This window comes from Thalassophryne amazonica, chromosome 12, assembly GCF_902500255.1.
Source record: "Thalassophryne amazonica chromosome 12, fThaAma1.1, whole genome shotgun sequence".
Classification (NCBI taxonomy): domain Eukaryota; kingdom Metazoa; phylum Chordata; class Actinopteri; order Batrachoidiformes; family Batrachoididae; genus Thalassophryne; species Thalassophryne amazonica.
Genome location: NC_047114.1, coordinates 18,603,251 through 18,626,370, shown reverse-complemented (window position 1 = coordinate 18,626,370; position 23,120 = coordinate 18,603,251). Strand labels below are relative to the sequence as shown.

Sequence of the window (23,120 nt, the reverse complement as noted above, 5' to 3'; positions counted from 1 at the left end):
GTAATAAAATTTTATGGTCAACAGTATCAAAAGCAGCACTGAGGTCTAACAGAACAAGCACAGAGATGAATCCACTGTCCGAGGCCATAAGAAGATCATTTGCAACCTTCACTAATGCTGTTTCTGTACTATGATGAATTCTAAAACCTGACTGAAACTCTTCAAATAGACCATTCCTCTGCAGATGATCAGTTAGCTGTTTACAACTACCCTTTCAAGAATTTTTGAGAGAAAAGGAAGGTTGGAGATTGGCCTATAATTAGCTAAGATAGCTGGGTCAAGTGATGGCTTTTTAAGTAATGGTTTAATTACTGCCACCTTAAAAGCCTGTGGTACATAGCCAACTAACAAAGATAGATTGATCATATTTAAGATCGAAGCATTAAATAATGGTAGGGCTTCCTTGAGCAGCCTGGTAGGAATGGGGTCTAATAAACATGTTGATGGTTTGGATGAAGTAACTAATGAAATAACTCAGAACAATCGGAGAGAAAGAGTCTAACCAAATACCGGCATCACTGAAAGCAGCCAAAGATAATGATACGTCTTTGGGATGGTTATGAGTAATTTTTTCTCTAATAGTAAAATTTTGTTAGCAAAGAAAGTCATGAAGTCATTACTAGTTAAAGTTAATGGAATACTCAGCTCAATAGAGCTCTGACTCTTTGTCAGCCTGGCTACAGTGCTGAAAAGAAACCTGGGGTTGTTCTTATTTTCTTCAATTAGTGATGAGTAGAAAGATGTCCTAGCTTTACGGAGGGCTTTTTTATAGAGCAACAGACTCTTTTTCCAGGCTAAGTGAAGATCTTCTAAATTAGTGAGATGCCATTTCCTCTCCAACTTACGGGTTATCTGCTTTAAGCTACGAGTTTGTGAGTTATACCACGGAGTCAGGCACTTCTGATTTAAAGCTCTCTTTTTCAGAGGAGATACAGCATCCAAAGTTGTCTTCAATGAGGATGTAAAACTATTGACGAGATACTCTATCTCACTTACAGAGTTTAGGTAGCTACTCTGCACTGTGTTGGTATATGGCATTAGAGAACATAAAGAAGGAATCATATCCTTAAACCTAGTTACAGCGCTTTCTGAAAGACTTCTAGTGTAATGAAACTTATTCCCCACTGCTGAGTAGTCCATCAGAGTAAATGTAAATGTTATTAAGAAATGATCAGACAGAAGGGAGTTTTCAGGGAATACTGTTAAGTCCTCTATTTCCATACCATAAGTCAGAACAAGATCTAAGACAAGATTAAAGTGGTGGGTGGACTCATTTACATTTTGAGCAAAGCCAATAGAGTCTAATAACAGATTAAATGCAGTGTTGAGGCTGTCATTCTCAGCATCTGTGTGGATGTTAAAATCGCCCACTATAATTATCTTATCTGAGCTAAGCACTAAGTCAGACAAAAGGTCTGAAAATTCACAGAGAAACTCACAGTAACGACCAGGTGGACGATAGATAATAACAAATAAAACTGGTTTTTGGGACTTCCAATTTGGATGGACAAGACTAAGAGTCAAGCTTTCAAATGAATTAAAGCTCTGTCTGGGTTTTTGATTAATTAATAAGCTGGAATGGAAGATTGCTGCTAATCCTCTGCCCCGGCCCGTGCTACGAGCATTCTGACAGTTAGTGTGACTCGGGGGGTGTTGACTCATTTAAACTAACATATTCATCCTGCTGTAACCAGGTTTCTGTAAGGCAGAATAAATCAATATGTTGATCAATTATTATATCATTTACCAACAGGGACTTAGAAGAGAGAGACCTAATGTTTAATAGACCACATTTAACTGTTTTAGTCTGTGGTGCAGGTTGAAGGAGCTATATTATTTTTTCTTTTTGAATTTTTATGCTTAAATAGATTTTTGCTGGTTATGGTGGTCTGGGAGCAGACACCGTCTCTACGGGGATGGGGTAATGAGGGGATGGCAGGGGGAGAGAAGCTGCAGAGAGGTGTGTAAGACTACAACTCTGCTTCCTGGTCCCAACCCTGGATAGTCACGGTTTGGAGGATTTAAGAAAATTGGCCAGATTTCTAGAAATGAGAGCTGCTCCATCCAAAGTGGGATGGATGCCGTCTCTCCTAACAAGACCAGGTTTTCCCCAGAAGCTTTGCCAATTATCTATGAAGCCCACCTAATTTTTTGGACACCACTCAGACAGCCAGCAATTCAAGGAGAACATGCGGCTAAACATGTCACTCCCGGTCCGATTGGGGAGGGGCCCAGAGAAAACTACAGAGTCCGACATTGTTTTTGCAGAGTTACACACCGATTTAATGTTAATTTTAGTGACCTCCGATTGGCGTAACCGGGTGTCATTACTGCCGACGTGAATTACAATCTTACCAAATTTACGCTTAGCCTTAGCCAGCAGTTTCAAATTTACTTCAATGTCGCCTGCTCTGGCCCCCGGAAGACAATTGACTATGGTTGCTGGTGTCGCTAACTTCACATTTCTCAAAACAGAGTCACCAATAACCAGAGTTTGTTCCTCGGCGGGTGTGTCACCGAGTGGGGAAAAACGGTTAGAAATGTGAATGGGTTGGCGGTGTACACGGGGCTTCTGTTTAGAACTACGCTTCTTCCTCACAGTCACCCAGTCGGCCTGCTTTCCCGGCTGCTCGGGATCTGTCAGAGGGGAACTAACGGTGGCTAAGCTACCTTGGTCCGCACCGACTACAGGGGCCTGGCTAGCTGTAGAATTTTCCATGGTGCGGAGCCCAGTCTCCAATTCGCCCAGCCTGGCCTCCAAAGCTATGAATAAGCTACACTTATTACAAGTACCGTTACTGCTAAAGGAGGCCGAGGAACAACTAAACATTTCACACCCAGAGCAGAAAAGTGCGGGAGAGACAGGAGAAGCCGCCATGCTAAATCGGCTAAGAGCTAGTAGCTGCGCTAAGCTAGCGGATTCCTAAAAACACTCAAAGTGAATAATGTGTAAATAATTTAGAGGTGATTCAGCAGAAGGAGTGCTTTAGTTAAGGCACATGAAGATTACACTGGGAAACAAATCGTAATCTAGATAACTAGATCAATCTAACTGCGCAGATTAAACAGCTAACAGATACAGAAAAACACCGCTGTGCTCCGGAACAGGAAGTGATACAATACAGCAGTGAGAACAATGAAGGAGTGGCTCCGTAAAAAGCATTTCAAGGTCCTGGAGTGGCCTAGCCAGTTTCCAGATGTCAAACCCACAGAAAATTTGTGGAGGGAGTTGAAAGTCCATCTTGCCCAGCGACAGCCCCAAAACATCACTGCTCTAGAGGAGATCTGCATGGAGGAATGGGCCAGAATACCAGCTACAGTGTGTCCAAACCTGGTGAAGACTTACAGGAAACGTTTGACCTCTGTCACTGCCAACAAAGATTATGTTACAAAGTACTGAGTTGAACTTTTGTTATTGACCAAATACTTATTTTCCACCATAATTTACAAATAAATTCTTTAAAAATCCTACAATGTTATTTCCTGGATTTTTTTTTTCCTCATTTTGTCTCTCACAGTTGAAGTGTACCTATGATGAAAATTACAGACCTCTCTCATCTTCCTAAGTAGGAGAACTTGCACAGTCATGGACTGACTAAATACTCTTTTACCCCACTGTAGTCAGACCCATTCACTTTCTTCACCTTTATGAAGAACTTGCTTAACAAATGGTCAAGGTTGTTAGCTGGTCAGCTTTCAATCTGTGTGTTTTTTCCGATGCTGTTTAGTTATTTATGGAGTATGTTCATGTCTGACTTGATTTTTCTTATTGTGTTTTTTTTAGTTTTCTGGTTTGTAATGAAGTTTTCAATCTGTACTTGGCTGTTCGGAGCTGTGTTTTCATCTTTTTGGTCTTTGCACATCCACTTCAAGTTTGTTTGTTGTTAAATCCTCCATTGTCTTTGTTTGCTTTTTGTTTTGTTTTATTTCGTACTGTGAAAATTGTAAACAAAGTCACAAATCTGATATGTGATCTGGACCGATTAGCATGGTAACTGTCTGATATGGGAAAATATCAGACCGGAAATTAGCCAGTCAGAGGATGCATAGTGTTGTAACCATATAATCATAATAATAGTTATTATTATTATTATTAACAATTGTGTGAGATATACAAGTCCTCTGGAGTGTAAATCTCAGGTCGTCCCAAAGTAGTAAAAAAAGTGACATATTCTGTAAAATGATGGCACGGTATGGCAGTAACGTGTCTCATTTACCTGATAGCACTGCTGCTGGTATCAAGATCATGAGCAGAACCAATAATGCTTCCTGGAGGAGCATCTTCATATGCGTCCAATGTGTAATGGGTCTGAGTAAACACCGGAGACTCATCCATGTCTAGAATGTTCACCTTCACTGTAGCTGAGTCCTTGAAAGGTCCCAGGTGGAGGAAGCAGTTTCCCAGGTGAACATTATGGGCCTCTACCTTGAAGGTGTATGACATCTTGGTTTCATAGTCGAGAGTCTGCAAAAACACCAGAATAAAGAAACAGTGATCTATGGAGAGTTGAGTGATACAAAAATAGCAAAGGTATACAGGTGTCACGGTTTGAGATTTTGCCATGTCTTCTGTTTTATTTTCTGTTTTGTTTTGTTATTTCTGTTCATTGGTTTTCTGTGTGTATTTATTTTCTTGCTGTTTTTTTCTGCTTGGGTCCGTCTGTCTCTATCTCTCTTGTCTGTCTCCTGGTACTTGGTGGTGGGCATTTCACTCTGTCTGGCCACACCCTTGTTCTGATGCTTTCTATGCATGTGTTTCTAATCTGTAGGTCATCACCTGGGTGTATTCATGATCCACATGTTGCACCTGTTCCTTGTGTTTCCTCATCCTGCTAGCCTCCTTGTGTTTATGACCACCTGCCTGTTTGTTCGACCACGCCAAAGACTGATATGAGTTGTATTTTTGCTCTTGTTGGACTGCCTTTACGTGAACTAAACCCATCTTACTGTTACACTAAACTGTCTTAAACTACAGAGCTATATGTCTGAGTCCTGTATTTGTGTCCAGCCCTTCCTGTCCACAATAGCTTGTGGAATGCCCAACAAGAAACAACAGGACAACTGACTTACTGTATATTAATGTGAGGGATGCATACAGTCACACCACTCTGATCACCAAGTCTGATCACAAATATGGTCTACCTACAGCCACACTATACCCCCAGTACACAGACAGCGAACAAACTTACAAACTTCTTCAACCGATTCAACAAGTGCATGACCCCCCCCGACCCCCTCCCTCACTGCAGACATCTCTCCTTCTTCTCTCAGCACACCTCCCCCCAGACATCACAGCAGCAGCCCCATCCTCCTCCTCCCCCACCTCAACACAACCTCCTCCATACATCACTGTGGACCAGGTCAGAGGACAACTGAGGAAGGTCTTTCCCAGGAAAGCGACAGGTCCAGACAAGGTGTGTCCCCAACTATTGAAAACCTGCGTGACTGAACTGGGAGAACCATTACAACATATCTTCAACCTTAGTCTACAGCTAGGGAGAGTGCCCACTCTCTGAAAGACTTCATGCATCATTCCAGTTGCTAAGAAGAACCGGCCCAGTGAGCTGAATGACTTCCAACCAGTGGCAATTACTTCACACCTAATAAAGATGTTGGAGCGGCTCTTCCTCAACTTCCTCAAATCCCAGGTGTAACACACCCAGGACTGTCTGTAGTTCGCATATAGGGCAGGTGTTGGTGTGGAGGATGCCATCCTCTACTTGCTACACCGAGTCCACTCGCACCTGGATAAGGGAAACGGCGCAGTGAGGATTGTCTTCCTGGACTTCTCGGGTGCCTTCAACACCATCCAGACCCTTGTGCTCCAGGACACACTGAACAGTATGTGAGTGGACTCCTGTCTGGTCACTTGGATCTCCAGCTATCTCACTAACAGGCTGCAGTATGTCAAGCTGAGGGACACCACTTCTGACACTGTGATCAGCAGTACTGGAGCACCGCAGGGCACGGTGCTGGACCCTCTTCTCTTTACAGATAACACAGCCATTGTTGGATGCATGAGGTATGACAGAGAAGAGGAGTACAGGAGCCTAGTGAAGGACTTTGCTATCTGGTGCCACACAAATCATTTACAACTCAACACTAGTCACTCGGTTCCTGCCGCTGAAAAACATCGCCACAGTATGATCATGCCACCACCATACTTCATTGTAGGGATGATGCCTGGTATCTGCCAAACATGACTCCTGGTATTCACGCCAAAGAGTTCAACCTTTGTCTCATCAGACCAGAGAATTTTTTCCTCATGGTCTGAGAGTCCTTCAGGTGCCTTTTGGCAAACACCAGGTGGGCTGCCATGTGCCTTTTATGAAAGAGTGACTTCTGTCTGGTCACTCTATCATACAGGCCTGATTGGTGGATTGCTGCAGGGATGGTTGTCCTTCTGGATGGTTCTCCTCTCTCCACAGAGGAATGCTGGAGCTCTGACAGTGACCATTGTGTTCTTGGTCACCTCCCTGACTATGGCCCTTCTTCCACGATCGTTCAGTTTAGACAGGCAGCCAGCTCCATGAAGAGTCCTGGCGGATCTGAGCTTCTTCTTATGTTTACAGATGATGGAGGCCACTGTGCTCATTGGGACCTTCAAAGCAGAAGAAATGTTTCTATACCCATCCCCAATCCTGTATCAGAGGTCTGCAGACAATTTCTTTGACTTCATGTTTGGTTTGTGCTCTGGTATGCACTGTCAACTGTGGGACCTTACAGTACATATAGATAGGTGTGTGCCTTTCCAAATCATGTCCAGTCAACTGAATTTACCCCAGGTGGACTCCATTAAACTGTAGAAACATCTCAAAGATAATCAGTGGAAACAGGATGCACCTGAGCTCAAGTTTGAGCTTCATGGCAAAGGCTTAAATACACGTGGATTTTAGTATTTATTTATTTACATGATGCGTCATGCTTGCTACCTGACCTGAGTACCATGTGAATTACGAAAATAAGGGATCAGTGTGTGTGTTTGAGCATGTACGCTTTCAACCTAAGGGCCCCAGTGACCTCCCCCTTGGTGCCCCCAGTCACCATAGCAAGTTTGGTGTTGATTGCTTAATTACTGTGGCTGTGCATAGGGAAGACACACACACACACACACACACAAGGTCAGCTTGATATATTAGATTGCAACGTTTCGCAAACAGTGTTTGTTGTCTAAACCTGGAAAATTCCAAAATAAATATACCCTTTTACCCAGAGTGAAGGGGAAAGTTTACAAGACAGTAGTGAGACCAGCTATGCTGTACAGCTTAGAGACAGTGGCACTAGTAAAAAGACAGGAGGCAGAGCTGGAGGTGGCAGACCTGAAGATGTTGAGATTCTCTTTGGGAGTGATAAGAATCGACAAGATATCAGAGGGACAGCCCAGGTGGGACGGTTTGGAGACAAAGTCAGAGAGGCGAGATTGAGATGGTTTGGACATGTGCAGAGGAGGGACCCAGGGTATACGAGGTCTATTAGAAAAGTATCTGACCTTATTATTTTTTTCAAAAACCATATGGATTTGATTCATATGTTTTTATGTCAGCGAAGCTTGAACCTTCGTGCGCATGCGTGAGTTTTTCCACGCCTGTCGGTTGCATCATTCGCCTGTGAGCACGCCTTGTGGGAGGAGTGGTCCAGCCCCCTCGTCGGATTTTCATTGTCAGGAAATGGCGGAATGATTTGGACTTTTTTTTTCCATCAGAATTTTTTCAGAAACTGTTAGAGACAAGCAGCTGGAAACCATTCGAAAAATTTATCTGGCTTTCAGTGAAACTTTTACAGGCTTCACAGAGAATAAGGACTGTTACTACAGCTTTAAGGATGCCCCACAATGGCGCACGGCGCACCGCACTCCGAGCCGCCATCGAGAGGCAGAAAACACCACATCATTTCTAAACGGATCGCTGTGTGGAGCCGGGACCGTCGTGTGCAATTTCTCTGGTTATCACAAGAGCTGGACATCAGCCATTTTCCGGCAGATTTCACTTTTAACAAGAGATTTTGTCATGGAAACCCACGCAGAGGCTTCGCGCGTCAGGACCGATTCGCTGATCGAGCGAGACAAAGGAACACCTCTGTTTCGGAGTGTTAGAGGACAAGTTGGGACATGCCTATCTCGGCTTTCAATGCTTAGCAGCCCAGTGAGTATAAGAGAAATTGTGGAGAGCTGGGCATGTCCCAACTTGTCCTCTAACACTCCGAAACAGAGGTGTTCCTTTGTCTGCTCGATCTGCCGGAAAATGGCTGATGTCCAGCTCTTGTGATAACCAGAGAAATTGCTCATGACGGTCCCAGCTCCACACAGCCATCCGTTTCTGCCTCTCGATGGCGGCTCGGAGTGCGGCGCGCCGTGCGCCATTGTGGGGCATCTTTAAAGCTGTAGTAACAGTCCTTATTCTCTGTGAAGCCCGTAAAATTTTCACCGAAAGCCAGATAAATTTTTCGAATGGTTTCCAGCTGCTTGTCTCTAATGGTTTCTGAAAAAATTCTGATGGAAAAAAAGCCCAAATCATTCCGCCATTTCCTGACAATGAAAATCCGATGAGGGGGCTGGGCCACTCCTCCCACAAGGCGAGCTCACAGGCGAATGACGCAACCGACAGGCGTGGAAAAACTCACGCATGCGCACGAAGGTTCAAGCTTGGCTGACGTAAAAACATATGAATCAAATCCATATGGTTTTTGAAAAAAATAATAAGGTCAGATACTTTTCTAATAGACCTCGTATAGGGAGAAGGATGCTGAGGATGGAGCCACCAGGCAGGAGGAGCAGAGGGAGGCCAAAGAGGAGGTTTATGGATGTGCTGAGGGAGGTGGTTGGTGTGACAGAGGAAGATACACAGGACAGGGTGAGATGGAAATGATTGATCTGCTGTGGTGACCCCTAACGGGAACAGCCAAAAGACAAAGAAGAAGAAGAAATATACCCTTTTCAGCAACAAGATTCCCTCCCGGCCATTAGAGATGATGTCAAACATGTTGTGCTCATCTGGAACAATCGAATAATCCATCTCTGCATTTTTACGAATATCCAGATCATTTGCTGCAACCTGGCCCACTTCTGAACCAACTGATGCAAACTCTGATACCTGGAAAAGGAACACACCTGAGACGAAAACATACATAATTCATAAGCATCACTTTATGAATCAATCAACAAATCAAGCATTACTGCTGAGTCTCACTCTTAGAAAAGCGTGGTGGGTTATCATTCACATCAGTGAGAGTGATATTTATGGTGGTGGTGGAAGCCAGTCCCCCTAGATGACCTCCCATATCTTTGGCTTGTAGAAGAACGTGGTACTCCATTTTCACTTCCCGGTCCATGTTAGCCAAAGCTGTCCGGATCACTCCTAGGAGAATGATATTTGATAACAACAGTGGAAACAAGAGAAGTAATGAGAAATCGGGGACAGTATATAGGAAACTCAAAGCAGAATAGTCAAACCAAATTTTACCCTTCAGCCATTCATCTAACCCATTAATTGATCCATTGTCTTAACAGCCATAAATGTACAGCAAGGTTGTTGTCAATTTAGCCATGATTCATTTGATAAATTTAAGAAATGAATCTGTATATTCATTCATGACTTTCTTTGCTAACAAAATTTTAACTATTAGAGAAAAAATTACTCATAACCATCCCAAAGACGCATCGTTATCTTGGGCTGCTTTCAGTGATGCCGGTATTTGGTTAGACTCTTTCTGTTGGGAAAGTGTAGGTACACGGACCCACAACAGGGGGCGCAAATGAACGGACAATGGAGGAAGTCAAATAACAACACTTTACTGTTGTGAATGGGCACAACAAATACAACAGATTACAATAATGGACAAAAAGCCAAATCACAAAAGGTGTCGTGTGGGCAGGCTCGAAGATAGGAGACGTCTGTCCAAAGCAGAACCGGAACCACACGATTTCCTCCGCCACCAGACCCCGGGAATACTGGAGCCGCCAAGTCCCGAATTCCCAGGTGGCCACTGCTTCCGCGTGTCGGACCTGGTACTGCTGGCGAGGAACAAAGAAACAATTAAATGAGGGCGCGTTTGCACCCAGCAATCCGCACGGCAGGAAAACTACCTCCACCTCTCGTTGGAAAAGGAGTCTGTTATGCAACGCACAAAGTCACAAAAGGTTACTGTCACACAGTTAGCTGAGTACGTTACCTTCCAGGTAGAACGATATCTCGGCAAAGAGGTGGAGACGTAGTCCTGCTGATATACCCCTGCTGATGAGATGATTGGTAACAGCTGTTGCAGGTGACAGCTGTCACCCTGGCTGCTCCTGTGAGGCGGCTGCGCCCTCTGGTGCCTGGAGCCCGCACTCCAGACAGGGTGCCCTCTGGTGGTGGGCCAGCAGTACCTCCTCTTCTGGCGGCCCACACAACACTTTCTCTCCGATTGTTCTGAGTTATTTTCATTAGTTACTTCATCCAAACCATCAACATGTTTATTAGACCCCATTCCTACCAGGCTGCTCAAGGAAGCCCTACCATTATTTAATGCTTCGATCTTAAATATGATCAATCTATCTTTGTTAGTTGGCTATGTACCACAGGCTTTTAAGGTGGCAGTAATTAAACTATTACTTAAAAAGCCATCACTTGACCCAGCTATCTTAGCTAATTATAGGCCAATCTCCAACCTTCCTTTTCTCTCAAAAATTCTTGAAAGGGTAGTTGTAAAACAGCTAACTGATCATCTGCAGAGGAATGGTCTATTTGAAGAGTTTCAGTCAGGTTTTAGAATTCATCATAGTACAGAAACAGCATTAGTGAAGGTTACAAATGATCTTCTTATGGCCTCGGACAGTGGACTCATCTCTGTGCTTGTTCTGTTAGACCTCAGTGCTGCTTTTGATACTGTTGACCATAAAATTTTATTACAGAGATTAGAGCATGCCATAGGTATTAAAGGCACTGCGCTGCCGTGGTTTGAATCATATTTGTCTAATAGATTACAGTTTGTTCATGTAAATGGAGAATCTTCTTCACAGACTAAAGTTAATTATGGAGTTCCACAAGGTTCTGTGCTAGGACCAATTTTATTCACTTTATACATGCTTCCCTTAGGCAGTATTATTAGACGGTATTGCTTAAATTTTCATTGTTACGCAGATGATACCCAGCTTTATCTATCCATGAAGCCAAAGGACACACACCAATTAGCTAAACTGCAGGATTGTCTTACAGACATAAAGACATGGATGACCTCTAATTTCCTGCTTTTAAACTCAGATAAAACTGAAGTTATTGTACTTGGCCCCACAAATCTTAGAAACATGGTCTCTAACCAGATCCTTACTCTGGATGGCATTACCCTGACCTCTAGTAATACTGTGAGAAATCTTGGAGTCATTTTTGATCCGGATATGTCATTCAAAGCGCATATTAAACAAATATGTAGGACTGCTTTTTTTCATTTACGCAATATCTCTAAAATCAGAAAGGTCTTGTCTCAGAGTGATGCTGAAAAACTAATTCATGCATTTATTTCCTCTAGGCTGGACTATTGTAATTCATTATTAGCAGGTTGTCCTAAAAGTTCCCTAAAAAGCCTTCAGTTAATTCAAAATGCTGCAGCTAGAGTACTGACGGGGACTAGAAGGAGAGAGCATATCTCACCCATATTGGCCTCTCTTCATTGGCTTCCTGTTAATTCTAGAATAGAATTTAAAATTCTTCTTCTTACTTATAAGGTTTTGAATAATCAGGTCCCATCTTATCTTAGGGACCTCGTAGTACCATATCACCCCAATAGAGCGCTTCGCTCTCAGACTGCAGGCTTACTTGTAGTTCCTAGGGTTTGTAAGAGTAGAATGGGAGGCAGAGCCTTCAGCTTTCAGGCTCCTCTCCTGTGGAACCAGCTCCCAATTCAGATCAGGGAGACAGACACCCTCTCTACTTTTAAGATTAGGCTTAAAAACTTTCCTTTTTGCTAAAGCTTATAGTTAGGGCTGGATCAGGTGACCCTGAACCATCCCTTAGTTATGCTGCTATAGACGTAGACTGCTGGGGGGTTCCCATGATGCATTGTTTCTTTCTCTTTTTGCTCTGTATGCACCACTCTGCATTTAATCATTAGTGATCGATCTCTGCTCCCCTCCACAGCATGTCTTTTTCCTGGTTCTCTCCCTCAGCCCCAACCAGTCCCAGCAGAAGACTGCCCCTCCCTGAGCCTGGTTCTGCTGGAGGTTTCTTCCTGTTAAAAGGGAGTTTTTCCTTCCCACTGTAGCCAAGTGCTTGCTCACAGCGGGTTGTTTTGACCGTTGGGGTTTTACATAATTATTGTATGGCCTTGCCTTACAATATAAAGCGCCTTGGGGCAACTGTTTGTTGTGATTTGGCGCTATATAAAAAATTGATTGATTGATTGATATTAAGATTTCTGTAGCCACAGTGGTCTCAGATGATACATGCATCAGGTAACTCAACATTTGCATGCAGGCTGTTTGTTCGTTCCAATTGACAGTCTGCATTCTTAGATTCCAAAAGGGCAGACACTTCAACCCAACAATTTTCACCATTTTGACCATTCCTGAGCAACAAATACCACAAATCTGTTGACAACTAGAACAAATGGTATTTATAGGATCTTTCACCAAAGTTATAGCAAATAGATTCAGATACTTTTAGCAGAACTACCCATTTTTTCGAGCAGACTTTAATTCAGACTGTTCAGAATGCTATCATCCATTACAGGAAATCACCTACTGTTTACACTCTGTTGCCAGAATCCACATGATCTGACAGACAACAACAACAGAGCAGTTTTCACTTTTGAGCCTCAAAGAAAAGAAGAAAAGAAAAAAGAAACAGAGGAAATCGACTGTAAGCATTTCTCTACATCTTTGAATCTTTGTCCTTCACAGTAATTTTCCTTTTGAATAGCACTAATTTGAATTGACTTTTTTGTTTTGGAAAACGTTGACCAATGGCATAGTGTTTTGAAACAAGGTTCGGTCAGATCGGCACACAGAAATGATCACACAGACTGCATTTTGCTAGAACAAAAAGGCGTATATTTATTCCCCACAAAAGCAGTTACATCAAACACAAGTGGTTGCAGCGCATTTTTCTCTCTTACCGTGACGCCTTTAAGGTGGAGAGCCAACACCTTCAGCAGAGTGCGCCTGCCAACCGGCTGGGCGTTCGTACGTTAACCCGCAGCAGACTCTATCGAAGCATGGCTCTGCCCCCTCTTTTCTAGTGTGTGCGCGAAGGGAGGGTGAGTGGCCATTTCAAACTCCCTGGCGCACATAATTCCTTTAATCAACAGGCATCTGAAAGTTCTTTCCTCTTGCAAAAACATCTCTTCACTCCCAGTCGTTAGTGGCTACAAAAACAAAGTTGTGTAATAATAACAAGTACATCCTCAGGGTTACTTTAAGACAGGTGCAAAACAGCACAACAACATTTTTATTATACATTTCCACTCTTGGTGTTTTGCACCAATCAATTTATGTAACTTTGTATGGAGATAGGTAAATGTGAATTCCATCCATAAACATTGACTATATCGTGCCAGAACATTTCCCACATTTCTTCTAGTGATTCACAAACAAAATTTCAAGTAATATAGTCTTGATTATCCTCATTCCATGCAATATATTCATACACATAACCCAGTATTGTGGGGTCTAATGTGACATTATATTGGTTTACTCCAAAAGGATCATGAATTAACAGTGTCAATTTCATCGCATTCGTTGAAATATTACCCATTCCACTTCCCGTCTTAACCGTATAACATATATGCATGTAAAAATATTACAAAAAGTCATAACACATATTGTTATTACTAACACTATTAAAGGGGGCACTAAGGTGTTTCTGGCAGTAATAGACATCCCTGAAAAGATATCCCACCAGTGGTGTGCTGATGCTTGCTGTACTAATTTTGCTACATGTTTTACCCGGTCACTGGTAATCAATGTGGACCATGAGACTGGAGACGTTGGACTTATGTGACTCTATTAATTGCTGAATTTCCGTAGATTGTTCCAATGCGCATTTGAAACGCTCCAGGGAAAGACTCCATGGGGAATGCAATACATCCCATTGTACCGAAGTCAGCCGAATTAGTCAAACGATACAGAATAATTAGTCAAACGATAAGTCCGGTTTCCCCAATGCCATAAGTGTACATTATTTAAACAGCCAGTGTACGGAACCGAAGGCACCTGTGAATTTTCTGTCATTGTTGCAACACACAGAGTATGTGGGCCAATCTGCCACATTTCTCTTGGTGTTTCTCTTGTCCAATCACAAAGTACAACCTCTGAGTCGGTTAGACATGGATTAGCATATCCAGTTTGCAGCACACAGGTCATTCCTTTATCAGTGATGTCACACATTTTAGTATCAAAAGTCGTATTGGTTTTTGGTTCTAACCACTCTCCATCCATATGCAAGAACCAATAGCCATTAGTCGTAATTACCGGTAATACTTGATATTTACAAACAACCTTTGGTTGTGTCACATTGTACTGGGTCCAGTGTCCAGTACATACTGTTTCATTACACTGTGTAAATTCTGGATGTAACTTTAACCATAAGGTATCAGTTATATTCCAAATCCGTCTCCAATCATAGTAGTTCCCTGCAGTAACTATACGCTGGAATCGTTCTTTTAGAGCTTCTGCATGGATTGTTTGCATTGCACATGCTGTCCAATTACTTATATGTGATAAGTTTTTCAGTGAATCATAGGTTTCATTCCATAGTTTCATTTGCCATTGAAAGCTCTTCTGCCACAAATCTGCATTTTGCAATTGTCCTACCAATGCTGTTGGTAACCACTCTCCTATCTGATGTAATACTTGAGATGAATACTGACCTGTGTTTGACAGCATGGTTCTAGTTACTTCATTGTCCACAGTATTTGATACTCCTAGGACAGTTCCTGTTCCTCCTAATAAAGTGTCATACCACGCTCTTCGGCGTCTTCTGCAAGTCAGAATATTTGGAAAGGTAATTTGCCAATATACCTTTGTTTTTACTGTGGCCTGTGCCAAATGAGTACAAGTATCAATTAAAGGGGCAACCTGGGTTTGTGTTGCCTTAGCTTCTTTTGGTAGTACCCTTAATCCATATAGGAAGCGAGTTCTTCTTCCCTCAATTGTGGTACCATTACTGATAAATATTTGACTCTGCAGTTTGACTGTCCAGGTAGTTCCATTAATGGTAGTACATATTCTACTTGTCATATTAAATACACATATATTTACTTCAGCACTAAGAGTGACATTGCATCCTTTAGTAAATATTGGTACACGGTGATTGGCAACACAGGTCACACATGACCATAAATCACAGTTACTAGTTAGATTAATCATTCTACATGGATGATTTGCTTTGCAAGTGAAATTGTCTTGTGTCCTGTTCCTTGAAGATTCCTTCCATCCTGTTTTAAATCTCACAATTTTGTTGAGTTCATTCCCTTCTGTCATTCCCCAGCAGCTGGAGACCATGGCACCACCTACAAGGAGGAGTATGACCCAGCAGCCGACACTTCCAATTCCGGGGCTTCCACTGGTTGCCATAGCGACGCCCGCCTCTTGTGGTCCTTGATTTCCCGATCAGCAACTCCCACCAGGGCATTAAACCTAGACAACACAGGAGTAACTATAGGTAGAATGACAATGATTAGTCTTCCCTTACATAGCACTTTGATATAGGCACATTTACCCATTTTTCTTCACCCTGATAGAGTATACTAACAGTTGCATCATTCCCTTGAGCTATAATTTCTGCCGCCTTAGGCGGTCCGTTAGGTTGTTTCACCCAAACTTTGGCACCTGCTTGATCTGAGGAACCAAAACCTTGTGTTCCTCGTGTAGTTATTACTACGGGTTTTGGTATCTCCTGTACCAACCCCATTTCACAGGGTTTGATTATTAATTGAGTAATTTTATCTCCTTTATTCAATATCAGGGGTTGTTCTCCAAATAATCGACAAACCACTCCAATCTCACCTTGATAATCTGCATCTATCACTCCGGCTTGAATGGTTAAACCTTTGAGTGATAAACCGCTACGTGGTAAAATGTGTCCATATGTCCCCTTTGGACACTGCAGGCCTAACCCTGTCTTTACCACTTGAATTTGATCAGGTACCAATGTTACGGTTGTCAATGTTCTTAAATCCAGTCCTGCTGAGCCTGGAGTTGCTCTGACAGGTAGTTCCGCTTGTGGATCAATTTTCCACATTTTGATGCTTTCTGTAGTATGCTCTATCATTTCTCCTGAAATCATTCTTATCAAGGGTGTGGATCCTGACCCTAAAGGTCGATTGTTCAGCTGATCCACAGCAGTGGTCAAATCCTGTTTCCATTGTCGCATAGTGCGATCTTTTGATAGCTTCAATAGGGTCTCTTTAAGGAGCCCATTCATTCGTTCTATTAACCCCGCCGCCTGCGGGTAATAGGGAATATGATAAATCCATTCAACATGATTTTCTTTGGCCCACTCTTTTACTTTATTCCCCGTAAAATGAGTACCATTATCAGTTTGAATCTGTACTGGCAAACCATAATACTGCTGTATTATTTTCAAACACTTAAGTGTGGCCATTTGATTTGCAAATTTACATGGATGCACTACCAAGACTCCCGAAAATGTATCTATGGCAGTGCATGCATGTCTGCATCCTTTGGACATAGGCAAGGGTCCTATAAAATCTAGTTGCCAAATTTGACCAGGACTTTTTCCACGATTTAACTGCCCATGCAAATGTTGAGGCACACCCTTCCGGTGGTGTTGACATTGTTCACACTCAGTGATTGCTGTTTTCACATCATCCAATTTTAGATCAATACCCCGGTCTCTAGCCCATTTAAGGGTACCTTGAATTCCCCAATGTCCTGCTTTGATATGAGCCCATCTCGCCAAACCTGGACTCGATTGTCTTAATTCAGTCATTACTCTTACTAATTGATCTGCAGCTTTATTATATAAAGCTTCTGAGTCTTGTCCATTAGTGTGTGCATCTACATGCACCACAGTGATAGGAATTGTTTTAGCCTTTTCCCAAATGTCTTCCCACAATTCTCTTCCCCAAACTTCCTTAGAATGTATTTTCCAATTAGTGGCATGCCATGTAGGCATCCAGGTAAGTAGTCCTTGGGTCAGTGACCATGAGTCTGTATAAATATGGAGGCCCTGTGGTCCTCCCTGCATGACCACCATATGCACGGCCTTCAACTCCGCCCACTGACTGCTTTTTCCTTCTCCTAATTCTTCCAGAGACTGACCTAATTGTGGGTTAAAAGCTCCTGCTTTCCATCGCCTTTTTCCTGCTTGATATTGACAGGAACCATCAGTGAACCATGCTCGACTTTTCTCATCATCTGACAAATCATCCCACCTTTTTCCTGCTTTAACAGGAGATTCCTCCAATGGTTGAACTTCAAAAGGTTCCTCATCCTCCTCGGGAGCATCAGCTACCTGTTCATGCAATAATGAAACTCCCTTTTCACCTGGTTTTACTCGTTCTGACACATACCATTTCCATTTTATCACACTAGCTTCCTGAGCTGTTCCTATTCGGTGTGTGGTAGGATTACTCATTACCCATGAAAGAATAGGTATCTGAGTTCTCATCATTACCTCATGTCCTACTGTTTGTGATTCAGTTTCAATTAGAGCCCAATAACATGCTAAAAGCTGTTTTTCAAAAGGTGTATAACGCGTACCTGCGTCCGGGAGTTTTCTCGACCAGAATCCTAAAGGTTTGCGTATCCTGTTTTGTTTTTGCCATAAGCTCCAATTAGCATAATCATTTAGAGCAGACACTTGAAGTTCTACTGGTCCTGATTGCATTTTCCCTAAAGACACAGCTTGTTGTATGGCTTCCTTTGCCATATCAAATGAGCATTGTTGTTCCTCTCCCCATACAAACTCTTCTTTCTTTCTAGTGCATCGATATAAAGGCTGTAAAATCTGTCCCAAATGTGGAATATGATGTCTCCAAAATCCAAATAAACCAATATATCGTTGTGCATCTGTCTTACTGTGAGGTACTGGAAAGTTAGCTATTTTCTCTTTAGCTTTCTGTGCAATTTCCCTCTCTCCCTTGTTCCAAACTATTCCTAAGAATTTCACTGTTTGAGCTGGTCCCTGAATCTTTGCTGGATTAATTTCCCAGCCAAATGATTTCATATGAGTCACTAATTTCGGTAGATATTCCACTACTTCTGCTTCTGTATCTCCTTGAAGCATAATGTCATCAATGTAATGTGAGATCATCATTCTCATTGGAACCTGGAACTGTTCCAAATGCTCCGCCACCACTCTATGACAAATAGTGGGACTGTGTAAATATCCTTGTGGCAATCTTGTGAATGTATATTGCCGTCCTTCCCACGTAAAGGCAAACTGTTCCATCCTATCCTCTGGGATTGGTATGGTAAAGAATGCATTGGCCAAATCTATAACAGCATACCACGTACCACTATGATGTTGCACTCGTTCAATTATACTCACAGCATCAGGTACAGCTGAAGTCAAAGCCGGTGTATGTTTATTTAGACCTCTAAAGTCTACAGTCATTCTCCATGTACCATCCGATTTACGGACTGGCCACAATGGATTATTCCATTTTGTTGTCACTGGTTTCAAAACTCCTGCCTCCAAGTAGTCTTTTATGGTTGCAGTAATTTCTGCTTGTCCTCCAGGAATACGATATTGTTTCTGATTAATCACACATGTAGCCTCTGGAATGGGAAAAGGTTTCATTTTTACTTTTCCCACCAGAATCATTCTTACGTTTGCTATCCCAAATTGAAATTTACCCTGTTCTAAATGCAAAGTCATTCCAGCTAAAATATCCATGCCAATTATCCATTCATTAATTGGAGTCACTATTACAGTGTACACTTTAATTGGCATATTTCCAATTTTAAGCGGTATCAATATATTTTTTCCATACACCAATTGTCCGCCTAATCCAGTTAAGGGAACTATAGGTCCCTTCATTTTCTCTGGATTTCCATGAATCAATGAGGCCTCCGCTCCTGTGTCCACTAAAGCCGAGGTGACTTGAACTGATTTTTTCCAAAATATTTCCAATCACACATGGGGTCTAATATCACTTGTGAACCATTGTTTTAATTCTCGGCGGGCCACAAGAGTTTGACCATCATCCTAATCTTCCTCGCAAGGGTCAAAGCTCCAAGAACGCCTTTCTTTATTTTTCCCCTTCTTTTTGTCTTTCTTTCCTTTCCGGACTGCAGCTATTTGCACCAGATCATCATCAGAGTCCTCCTCCTCCTCCTCCTGTAGGGGAGGGGCACTAGGTTTCACTCCTTTCTTTTCTCCCTGCACAATTTCTTTCAACAATGAGGCCAATTCAAACATATCAGGGCGCATCCCTGACACACAAGTCACTTTCAATCCTTTTTGTTTACATTTTTCAGCCAAGACGGAAGTTGGTACACCGTCTATTTCTTCGGCTTGAATTTCCAATTGCTTCACTTGTTGTTCTAATCTTGTCACCTTTTGTGATTTAGCACATTCTGATGAGCGGACTGTATCTAAAGTTAAAACCCGCTCTTTCCAGGCTTCTGCACAAATCCACATCATTTCACTAATTCCTCCCAATGGAGCTTTATCTTTAACCTCCACCCGTTTTAACATCTCACATAAAACTGGCGGAGTCGCGGTGGGAATTGCTCCAGTCCACGACCCAGGGCGTCCCCCACGTCGCCGTAGAAGCTGGCCTATTTCTTTAGAAGTGATCCCATCCCACCCAGGGACCACTTCTTCCTGTTGAGATGCCTCCTCGGCATCCTTCTTTCCCAATCTAAAGCAAGACATTTCTGTGTGTAGTCTGAGCGTAACCGTATCCTGCCGACAACGCCAAAAATGTTTTGAAACAAGGTTCGGTCAGATCGGCACACAGAAATGATCACACAGACTGCATTTTGCTAGAACAAAAAGGCGTATATTTATTCCCCACAAAAGCAGTTACATCAAACACAAGTGGTTGCAGCGCATTTTTCTCTCTTACCGTGACGCCTTTAAGGTGGAGAGCCAACACCTTCAGCAGAGTGCGCCTGTCAACCGGCTGGGCGTTCGTACGTTAACCCGCAGCAGACTCTATCGAAGCATGGCTCTGCCCCCTCTTTTCTAGTGTGTGCGCGAAGGGAGGGTGAGTGGCCATTTCAAACTCCCTGGCGCACATAATTCCTTTAATCAACAGGCATCTGAAAGTTCTTTCCTCTTGCAAAAACATCTCTTCACTCCCAGTCGTTAGTGGCTACAAAAACAAAGTTGTGTAATAATAACAAGTACATCCTCAGGGTTACTTTAAGACAGGTGCAAAACAGCACAATAACATTTTTATTATACACATAGTATTTCTCTTCAGCAATAAACAAACAAAAATAAACAAAGGTTATTGAAAAGATAGGCCAATAAAGGTAAAGGTGGGGCGTGCGTCATGAGTGCAGATGAGATGGGTTCATAGCAGTCAGATGAGTTTGCATCAGTTTCTGTCAGTGTGTGCATAATGTCTGGAGTTGCCTTCATCATCGTCATCAAACTTTATTTCAGACACATGGCACATAATAACACAGAAGAACATACAAAACAACAAAAAAAGACAATAAAAGACCAGTTTCATCCATGGCCATGTAAGCTGAGGTGCCAGTGTTTCCACAGTCTAGAAAAGAACCTGACCAGCTCTGCACAGAGCTGGTCAGGGTGTGAATGATGCTGTTTACACAATCTGTGAGTCTGCACATGCATCTGTACATGAGGTTTTTGAGCACAGCAGCACAGGTTGGGACATTGACATTTACAAACATCTGACTGGCACTACTCCATCACGGCACCTTAAGCAGCATTCTCATGCCGTCATTGTATGCAACCTGAAATTTGTGCTTACTACTTTGTTTGTAATGCCACCGCAGGTGGGCAGTATATACTGAAGTGCAATATGCTTTAAAAAGTGCAGTTTTAACAGGTACAGAGCACATAGAGAACTTACGAACAAGCATATTAGCTTGTACATATTGAATACAATGCTGCCTGTGAATGTCTCTATCATCAGACAGGTCAGCGGTTATGTAATGTCCCAAGTATTTCACTTCATCACACACTTGGAGGATGCTGCCCGACAGAGAGAAGGCAGGAAAACAAAATTTAGAGTCCTCTTTACTTCTGACAATCATGATGTTGCTCTTTTTTGCATTGTATTTAATATCAAAGTCTATACCGTACTGAGAGCAAACCTTTAACAGCTGCTGCAACCCAGCACTACACGGACAGAAAATTAAAGGTCATCGGCGTACATTAGGTGGTTTATGGTTGTATGACCAACCCCACAGCCAGTCCTACATTGATTCAACAGATTAGACAGATCGTCCATATACACATTAAAAGGGCAAGGCGAGAGAATGCTGCCTTGTCTTACCCCATTCCTCACATGAAAGGGAGAAGATACATAGTTTCCCCATTTCACACACAGACTGGTGAGCATACCAATGCACTAAAATTCTCAATAAATATTTCGGAACTCCTCTATTGTACAATTTATGAAACAATTTTTCATGATTTACATGGTCAAACACTTTTGAGGTATGAATAAACATAAAAAGTGTGGTATTGTGCCGGTTATAAAAGTCTAAGATCTCCTTGAGAGCAAAAATGCATATATCAGTGCCAAGTTTTGGCTTAAAACCAAATTGATTGTCAGATGTCACCGTGAACTTCTCAATTCTATTGAGTATAGCCCTCTCCAAAACTTCTGATACAATACTGGCTAGATCTATACACCGATAGTTGTCTTTGCTATTTATTTTGCCAACCTTATCCTTTACAATAGGCACTAAAAACACAGACAGTATAGAATTAGGTAAAATACCATGAATTAAAAACCCAGTGAAACAAATAGCTAACAAGGGAAAGAGTTTCCTGCTTGCAAATTTTAAATGCTCGGCAGATATTTTATCCGCACCACGTCTTATTATTACTCACATTCATAACAATACCACTAACTTCTTGTGTAGAAATGACCATTTCTTTGTGTTTGTCTATATTGTTCATCCCAAATGAATTACTTTTAATACAGTTAAACAGTTCATAATAATGATTCCGCCACAATTGAATAATTTCATCAGGTCCATTTGCACAATCTATATTAGTTGGCAAAGATGTTTTTAAATTGTTCATTGTTTTTATTTCTTTCCAGAATTCGGTAGGACTATTCTGCTGTAATTTCCTTGCAAGTGACTCCGATTTCAAAGTGTTTTCATTCCCCTTAATAAAGCGTAAGGCATCTTTAAAATGAGCATTTGCCCATTTCTTATAATCAAACACAGGACCATGTGTACCCTTACCAAAAAATAGTACTGATAAGTATATAAAAAGTAAACTAGACGTATACTTGAAACATACTTGCATATTAGAGCATGCCATAGGTATTAAAGGCACTGCGCTGCAGTGGTTTGAATCATATTTATCTAATAGATTACAATTTGTTCATGTAAATGGAGAATCTTCTTCACAGACTAAGGTTAATTATGGAATTCTACAAGGTTCTGTGCTAGGACCAATTTTATTCACTTTATACATGCTTCCCTTAGGCAGTATTATTAGACGACATTGCTTAAATTTTCATTGTTACGCAGATGATACCCAGCTTTATCTATCCATGAAGCCAGAGGACACACACCAATTAGCTAAACTGCAGGATTGTCTTACAGACATAAAGACATGGATGACCTCTAATTTCCTGCTTTTAAACTCACATAAAACTGAAGTTATTGTACTTGGCCCCACAAATCTTAGAAACATGGTGTCTAACCAGAACCTTACTCTGGATGTCATTACCCTGACCTCTAGTAATACTGTGAGAAATCTTGGTGTCATTTTTTATCAGGATATGTCATTCAAAGTGCATATTAAACAAATATGTAGGACTGCTTTTTTGCATTTACGCAATATCTCTAAAATTAGAAAGGTCTTGTCTCAGAGTGATGCTGAAAAACTAATTCATGCATTTATTTCCTCTAGGCTGGACTATTGTAATTCATTATTATCAGGTTGTCCTAAAAGTTCCCTGAAAAGCCTTCAGTTAATTCAAAATGCTGCAGCTAGAGTACTAACGGGGACTAG

The 23,120-nt window shown here is 42.0% G+C and overlaps 2 protein-coding genes across 2 annotated transcripts in view; both read right to left on the bottom strand.

Moving 5' to 3' along the window:
- The window catches only part of LOC117522403 (cadherin-12-like), a 137,533-nt gene that overhangs the window by 63,181 nt on the left and 51,232 nt on the right, over positions 1–23,120 (bottom strand). Inside the window, 3 exon segments of the mRNA XM_034183796.1 lie at positions 4,218–4,465; positions 8,928–9,106; positions 9,186–9,353. Coding sequence (XP_034039687.1) covers positions 4,218–4,465; positions 8,928–9,106; positions 9,186–9,353 — 595 coding nt within the window.
- LOC117521545 lies at positions 14,030–20,046 on the bottom strand. Its single transcript, XM_034182866.1, has 2 exons — positions 20,011–20,046; positions 14,030–15,607 (listed from the first exon to the last, which is right to left on the bottom strand). The coding sequence occupies exon 2, from the start codon at positions 15,542–15,544 to the stop codon at positions 14,081–14,083; it is 1,464 nt and encodes a 487-aa protein (XP_034038757.1). The 5' UTR covers positions 15,545–15,607; positions 20,011–20,046; the 3' UTR covers positions 14,030–14,080.

Coding starts and splice junctions, on each gene's coding strand:
- LOC117521545 (XM_034182866.1), bottom strand. CDS start 15,544: ATGGCAACCAGTGGAAGCCCCGGAATTGGAAGTGTCGGCTGCTGGGTC.